General features: G+C 37.8%; 1 protein-coding gene across 1 annotated transcript; it reads left to right on the plus strand.

Annotated features, from left to right (window-relative positions):
- Positions 1-392: 392 nt before the first annotated feature.
- Positions 393-2943, plus strand: tmsb (thymosin, beta). The gene is made up of 3 exons (XM_053648881.1): positions 393-469; positions 911-1021; positions 2759-2943. Exons 2-3 carry the CDS (start codon positions 922-924, stop codon positions 2791-2793), a joined length of 135 nt encoding a protein of 44 aa, XP_053504856.1. The 5' UTR covers positions 393-469; positions 911-921; the 3' UTR covers positions 2794-2943.
- Positions 2944-8822: the final 5879 nt, after the last annotated feature.

Genomic DNA, 8822 nt, shown 5'->3' on the forward strand with positions numbered 1-8822 from the left:
TGAAAGGCAGCCATGTTAGAACACTTTCGATTTTACTTGCTGAATGTTTGAATAATATGACTTTAAAAAATACATCTAAAATACTAAAAATATATCACAGTTTCTTATGACAAATGTACCATTCAGTCCGATATAGGAGGACAAGGGAATTAACAGTATGTAATGATACCTTGACAGAAAATATAGCATGAATATGATTAATGAAGATAAAGATAAAAACATAAAACCAGTGGACATGAAGACTAGTCCACTAATTACAAGTCTGTGCTGTATCAGCTAATCATACTCAGCTTTCTTTTTTTCTGAGTCATGAATATTTGATGGCATCAGTATGTGATGAAATACAGATAGGGCCAGGGGGCTAATGGGAAACCCCCTCCCAATCCCAACCACACACACAAAAGCAGACTCGTCATACCAACCTTCTCAGACAGACTGCATCCCTCGCATCTAACACACCCTCATCCTGGTAAGACATAGTCTATTATACTCTGTGTGAGAGTGTGTGATTTTATATCGTGTTGCTTTTAGTACAGTTATAAAGGTTAGAAATGAGAAATGAGAAGGAATGAAGTGGAAGGTCGAGATGTAGCTGGTTAAAGGACCATGAGGAAGAACAAAGGGGAATCAGTGAAGGAGTGAAGGGACATCAGCTGAACAGTACAGTACACTTGTATGACCTGAACACGTGCTTAGAATATCTGTCGACCATTATAAAAGCATTTATTCATTCAATCCTTTATTCTATCAATGTACTTATTTAGAAACATGCATCTATGTCAAATGATAACCACACCATCTGTAATTAATGTGTGTTTTTTCTTTGATTAGACAGATTAATCAGATGAAATTAAGTGAGTGTATGTAAAGGATATTATATATAAGTGACAGATACATCAATTCTGTTTAGTCATCGTAGTCATGGCTGACAAACCCAACATGATGGAAATCACAAGCTTCGATAAAACAAAACTGAAGAAGACGCAAACCCAAGAGAAGAACCCTTTACCAACCAAGGAAGGCGAGTGTAATTTTCTTTATTTGTCTCCTTTTGTGCACTGACAAATAGTCTCACACTTTCAAATGACATTCAGATCCTATAAATGTACAACTTAGCCCCATACAAACGAGGACAAAGAAGCAGGGTGTAGCAATACCTTGACAAGATGGCCGAGTCATGGTGAAAAAAGAAATGCAAAATGGACATGAGGACTGTTGCTTCTGTTACCCATGGGTCATTTATAATCTAATCAGCAGTGTGCCGTCAATACGGAGTGAAAATACACAGCTGCTGCCCAAGTCACCCGCGTGAAATGAGCTCATTCAGCCAGCTGCTACTTCCTCACATTAACACAACTCACATTTATACAAGTTCCACACATGTTCACCTCCATCTAGATGTACGCTAGTTTATATTATGTTAAGTTAGACATTAAATAAATGGTCTCCATTTACTCCAAACACACATCAGTCAAATTGATCAGCTATGATATGGGGCTGTGAGGCTATTATAGCTAGCATTCCACCCAAGAATATTGGATCATCCCACCCAAGAGAAAACATCGTACACCAAATATGTTATCATATAATAAGGGGAAAATTGTGTAAACTTCATTTTTGCTGAATCATTCCTTAAAATACATTTCTGGGTGGTCTCTGTAATTTGAAGTTTTCTGCTCACATATTTCAACAAAAGACTCTAATAATATTCATACATACAGTACTGTTCAAAAGTCTTAGGCACGTGCAAAGAAAAGCTGTAGAGCAAAGAGGCCTTCAAAAATAATTAAATTAAATGTTTCTACATTAATAAAAAATACTATAAAGAGCAGTAAACAGTAATAAATTAAACTAGCTCAATATTTGGTATGACGACCCTTTGCTCTAAAAAAAAAAAATTGTAGTCTCAGGAAGAATTAGTGTAGTTTTATAAGGAAATGAGCTGTAAGTTTTATTGAGCATCTTGCAGAACCAGCCACAGTTCTTCTGGAGAATTGCTTATTTTTGCAGCAAAACCCAGCAGCCTTCCTTATGTTTTTGTCTGAAAAGTGGTTTCTTACATAATTGTGCTGCTTCCTTTACTGACGTACAATCAGTGCTGGAAATCTAATGTTTTGAAATCTAAAATGTTTTTGTACTGACTCGACAATGTAGCAGTTATGAAATAAACATCTGTAACAAAGTTTGTACTAAACAAAATAGGGTGCCTAAAACTTTCGCACAGTACTGTAGTTTCATAAAATATAACAACAATATTAAAATCAAATACTGGGTTAACCATATTGTCATCCAAATCACTTCGTACAGTTCCATTAGTAATGGAAAATCCTTCTCTTTTGAATAAATCATGTTTCATTTGACTCGGCCTCCACTAAGAGTCCACTCTTTCGGATCAAAAATGGTTAATCTTGTTATAACCCGGACAAGCTTTTACGATATTTTGTGCGGGGAAAGGGTTATTTCGAATATATTTTGAAATAAGACATGTTTTAGTTACATAGGACACTGTTGCGCTGTTTAGATAGACAATGAAAGTTCACCTAAAAGAGTCGGCCCAAAGAGTCGACTCTTTCGCGAACGACACCACAGAATGATAGCAAAAATATTGAAGGCATGGTTCTCTCATATGTTAGCTACATTAGCATTTGGCTAAGGTTTTCTGTACTTTGGGGGCACTTTTGCAAATGCGATTTTGAATTTCCGGTGCAAATGGTTAAATTGAACATCGGTGTTTGTTTATTTATTTATTATTTTGCAGCTATCGAGCAGGAGAGGAGAGAATCGTCGTTCTGAGAGCAGCAATTAATGAGTTCAAGACGGAAGAAATAAGGACGAGACAACTGAAGCAATCAATCAGTACATACCTGTCTCAACCTGGAACTGCGATTGACATCATGTATGACTTTACGAAGCCAAATTTCTTTATCACGTAATTTATATATATACATCTACCAAATACACACACATATTATATTATATATATATATATATATATATATATATATATATATATATATATATATATATATATATATATATACATACATACATGTGTATTTGGTAGATGTATCAGTTGTCATTGAAAGAATAAAAAAAATGTAAAAGTTAAAAAAAAAAGTTATAACCTGTAAAACTCTCACATATAAAGTGCTGGAATACTCGTTATGACCACTTGATGGCAGTATAAACACTTGGTATATGTATGAATACTAGGCGAAGATACATGGAGAGCCAAGAAATGACATTAGAGATATTTAGAGGGTTTAAAATAAACTAAAACTATGTTTTAAAACAAGTTCTTATATCTTGGTGCAGTGACTGGAAGCTTGTGAGTTTAAACCCCAGGAGAGCCACTGTCTGAGCCCTTAACCCTAAACTTAATGCTAGGATGCCTCTCCAAAGTGTAAATCACTTACATTTACATTTATTCATTTAGCAGATGCTTTTATCCAAAGCGACTTACAAATAAGAAAATACAAGCAAAGCGATATATCAAGCAGAGAACAATACAAGTGGTGCTACCATACAAGATCCATTAATTGAGTTCCAGAAGAAGCAAAGTGTGCAGAGTAGAGGTGTATTTGGATAAAAGTTTGGATAAAATAATATGATTAATATGAATAAAAGGGACAGTGTGGTGGCACAGTGGCTTACGGTGCGACCTCACAACTCCGATTCTGAGCTCAGGTGAGTTTTGCATGTTCTGCCCATGTCCACATGGGTTTCTTCCAAGTTCTCCGGTTTCCTCCCACCTCTAAAAAAAACATGCCAGTAAATAGATTGCCCTAGGCATGAATAAGTGTGGCATTTCATCCAAGGTGTATTCCCATCTTGCACACAGTGTTACGGGGATAGGCTCCAGATCCACCATGACTCTGACCAGGATAAAGCGTTTACTGAAGATGACGACGATGATATGAGTAAATCCATCCATCCATGCATTTTTCATACCGCTTTATCCTACTCAGGGTTGCATGGGAGCCTGGAACCTATCAATCCAACAACTGACAAAATAACTGTACACGTGGGTTCAAATGACATTTGTACACAGCAGTCATAAGTTTCCAAACAAGATTTCCTCTATGAGCTCCTCCTCAGTCAAACTGCATATATCAGGCCCGATACCTACAATCTGGCAGGGGTCCAGCCGTTTTAGTAGCCTGCTGGGGCTAAACACCTGGCTGGCCTCTACATGTGCTGCACAAGGGGTGCATTTCACAGACAACTTAAACCTGTTCTGGTAGCGAAGACATCTGTTTAAAGTGGACGGATTTCATCTGAACATTGCTGGGACTCGAATGCTCACTTCCACCCTACTCTACAGCATCTGCCATCCACTCTTAAAAGCTTTCAGCAGCAACAACAACAGCAATGCTACCCACAACCAGATAGCACAGCTACAGTCACCCCTCAGATCAGTCGTCACCAAACTGAGAAATATGACCAAAGCAATGGATTAAATGCATGGGCTTCTAACTAATCTCAGTCAGCATCACATCCCAAGATTTATTCCTTCTCCTGCTACATTTTCAGCAGTCCCTACCAGTGAGTGCACCTGACATGTAGGTAACCATTCTACTTTTCAGAATATTCTGGTCATTTGCAATACTTGGTGGCATGGCCGTAGGAAACAGAAGTCCTCAAATAATGTAACTTAATTAAGTTGAACTGCACAAGTAATTATTTTACTGAACAATTACATCTCCTGTTAAATCTTAAACCTGCAGTACAAACAAATACATCTTTTGAAATTAGTCAACTTGTTGAAAAACATAAGCTGGATTTTCTTTTCCTTACATTACAATTTTGTATTTATTAATAAGAAGAGGGGGGGGGGGGGTGTTGCCTGTCTATACCATCATATTTCATGTTGCAAACAGATTTCTATGGGGAAATTTGAAACATTTGAGTACCTTGCAGTACATCTCAAGGGTGATCAATCTGTTCTTTTATTATTTATCTATAACCCTCATAGACTTAAAGGTTTTCTTGATGATTACAAAGAACTGCTTTTTAGGACATTAACTGACATTAACTATTGGAGAAATAGTACCTCCATTGTATTACTAAAAAGAGACTGCAGAAGAGCAGAAAGGCAATGGAAGCACACAAAGCATATGGTTCACCAATCTATCTATAAAAACAACTTGAAAATACTTAATAACGAAATATCATCATATATCACCTCAAATATCATCAGACCTTTTCACAACTGAAAAGTGCAATGAGTTTGCAGCTTTATTTAGTGATACAATGACCATCATAAGGCAAAATATAGTCAGCACTTGTCCTGTTTTCTAACTCTCCACCTATTGCTGTTAAATGTAATCTATCCTCTTTGTCAGTGGTCAGCCCCAACACGCTTGCCCTGGTTATATCATTTATGAATTCTTCTAGCTGCTCTCTCAACCCATTACACAACAGCTTTCTTAAGTTGGTTTTAAATTCATTATTCTCAGACATCCTGAGCATTGTTAATCTGTCCCTCCAGCAAGGAATTTTTCCACACACCTTTAAGACAGCTATTGTTAGGCCTCTGCTGAAGAGAAATAATCTTGATTCTTATGTGCTCAGTAACTACAGACCTATCTCTTCAGACCATTTCTTGGCAAAATAATTGAAAAAGGTGTGTCCATACAGCTGAATAACTATCTCAACATCACCAATCTCAATGAGACATTTCTGTCTGGCTTTCGGTCCAACCGTAGCACAGAAACTGCTCTTCTAAAAGTTTTAAATGATCTTCAACAAAATAAGGACTCAGGCAATCTGTCAATTCTAGTTCTTTTAGCTCTCAGTGCTGTCTTTGACACAGTCGACTGCTTGACCGACTGCAAAACTGAATTGGCTCATCAGGCATAATCCTAGATTGGTTTAGATCCTACTTAAGTGGCAGGGAATATTATGTTGCACTGGGTGCACACACCTCCAGACGTCATGCAATAGCTTGTGGTGTTCCCCAAGGCTCAATTTTGGGTCCTTTGTTATTTAACTTATATATGCTGCCATTAGCTGGTGTAATTAAACAATATAACATTTTCCATCAGTATGCGGATGACACACAACTCTACCTCTCACTTGGACCAGATGCTCACAAGTTGATTAGCACCCTTGTAAACTGCACAGAGAGCATAAACTTGTGTATGTCATAGAACTTTCTGCAGGTAAATAAAGAGAAGACAGAGGTACTTATTATCGGAAATGATTCACAGAGAAAGTTAATTATGCCATATCTAGACTCCTTGTCTCTCAAGTCTAATGACTGCATTAAGAATTTATGGATCATGTTTGACAGTGATCTCAGTTTTAAAAAACATTTTAGCAATGTTTGTAAAAAAGAAGATTATCACCTTCGTACCATCTCTAAAGTATGTGATATTCCCTCCCCCACAGATAGTGAGAAACTCATACGTGCATTTGTTACATCTAGACTCGATTACTGCAGCAGTGTTTTGGTTGGCTTACCAAAGAGCTCCATTAAACACTTACAAAGAGTTCAGAATGCAGCTGCAAGAATGTGGACACATACTAGACTGAAGAATCATAACACTCCGGTACTTCCCTTCACTGGCTACCTTTGTCTTACAGAACTGATTTTAAAATCCTGTTATTCATTTTCAAATGTCTTCATGCTGGTGCTCCTACAAACCTTAGTAATATGATCAATAAATATATTAATGCTGGATCACTTAGGCCATCCAGCTGCAACTTGCTGGTTCTACCCAAAACGCGGCTGAATAGCGGGGAGTCGGCCTTTGTCACTATGGGTCTAAACTGTGGAACTCTCTCCCTGACAACCTACATGCAGCTGATTCAGTTAGCACTTTTAAAAAGCATCTTAAAGCACATTAGTTCACTGGGGCCTTTCCTCAAACCAGGAAAATATGGAAAATATGGTTAATTTTCCATACTTTATTTTATTTGTATTCTTTTATATATATTCTATTTCATTTGCTTAGCCTTTTATTTCTTTTTGCTAGTCTTTATTCTTACTACCATTTTCATTTTCTTGTATGTCTTCTGTAAAGCACTTTGTAAACATTGTTTTGAAAAGTGCTATATAAATAAAGCTTTACTTACTTACTATCCCAGGGAACTTGAGGCACAAAGCAGGGGACGGTTTGCCAACCCATCACAGGGCATGTTCACGCACCCATTCACACACTACGGACAATTTTTGGAAATGCCAACTAGCCTTCAACGCATGTCTTTGGACCCAGGGAGGAAAACAGTGTAGCTGCAGGAAACCCCTGAAGCACCGGGAGAACATGCAAACTCCACACACACACACACAGGACAGAGGCAAGATGTATAATGGCCTCCAACCTCTTTCTTATCAGCTGAGCAGCTGTTGATTTTGCCTAATGTTGTGAAATATTATTGTAGCTGGTACTTTTTTCCAGCCAGAAACCACAGGGGATGTGTTGAACTGTACATAAATAAGTAGTCAGAGAAACTTTGTTGGTGCCCAAGCAGAAACATAGCTGCAATGTTTATACAACCAAACATGACAATTAAAAAACTTGAGGTTCATGCACATCCCTGTGTCTCAGGGTGAAACGTGATGCTGTTGTGGGTATGTGAGGGTGTCACATTCCTGCATTGGACTGAACTTGTATGCTGCTTGGGGTGAAAAATGTACACTTGATGGTATGCATGTTCACAAACATGTAGTATGGAAACCAGATTTGGGGCATTTCATTTCAACAAATGAACTGCTTATGTTATACATTGAATTCATTTCCTGACCAGTGGACTTGAACTTGTGTTTCTGTGTATCTTTCTACAAGTGGTTATAAACTTGGGAATGTACTCAAATTGCTGCATCTTTCTTGGAGTTACAACTGTCAAATCAAGCAAGCTGAGGTCACTTAACCTAAGAACAGTAGGTGACATACTTGAGTCACTGCACCGGAGCCTGCTGGGTCGCCTAAGCCTGAGAGCCAATGAAATAGCACACAAAAGGTGATCTTGAAACAAGACTTATGAGTAGGGCACAGAACAAACTGTGCAGCTGCCTCTGTGCAAGTTTTTTTTTTTTTGGTCAAGTATACTGTACATGCATATACAAAGGAATTGGTTATTGAACTCTGTGTACATTACCCGTATCAACAGAATAACATTATAAAGATACTCACCAAACAACAATTGTAGCATTTAAAAGTTTGCTATAACACCCTGAATAAACTAGTAGAACAAGGAGCAGCACAATGGCAGAGCGTGTAGCCATTTCACACCTCCAGGATCTCCAGTTTGGTCATATACTCCAATTATATGGAGTTTCACACATTCCCCCATGTCTCTATAAGTTTCCTCCAGGATTCCACCTACTATAAATACTACATTGGTCCCAAGTGTGAATGTGTGTTCCACCCAGGGTGTATTCCTGCCTTCAACCTATTGTTCCCAGGATAGACTGTAGTTCCACGGCAAACATGACCAGTATAAAGCACTTACTGAAGATGTATTAATGAACTGTAGACTTACAATAAAAGGCAACACTTTATTAAATGGCATAATTGATCAGGTCATAATTAAAATAGAACTGAAATTACATAAGAAATGCAATGCAAAGCCTAGATGAAATGGAATGAAATGCGAAAACATAATAATTGACCGGTTACAACAGATCCAATTCCTGTCCAGTTGGAAGCCTACATCTCTCACACACACACACACGCACACACACACACACACACACACGCACACACACACACACACACACACACAGTCTGTACCCCCAAAAACAGAAAGAATGTCTTTAATAGTGAATGCAGTGCACTTCCTACTTTTGGTCACTTGTTATTCTAAAGTCATGGAGA

The sequence above is a fragment of the Ictalurus furcatus genome, chromosome 18, assembly GCF_023375685.1.
Source record: "Ictalurus furcatus strain D&B chromosome 18, Billie_1.0, whole genome shotgun sequence".
NCBI lineage: Eukaryota > Metazoa > Chordata > Actinopteri > Siluriformes > Ictaluridae > Ictalurus > Ictalurus furcatus.

Excerpts from the sequence above, each read along its gene's own strand:
- tmsb (XM_053648881.1), top strand. The coding sequence starts at position 922 with ATGGCTGACAAACCCAACATGATGGAAATCACAAGCTTCGATAAAACA. Across the intron at positions 1,022-2,758 it reads CCCTTTACCAACCAAGGAAG|CTATCGAGCAGGAGAGGAGA; the intron begins GCGAGTGTAATT and ends ATTATTTTGCAG.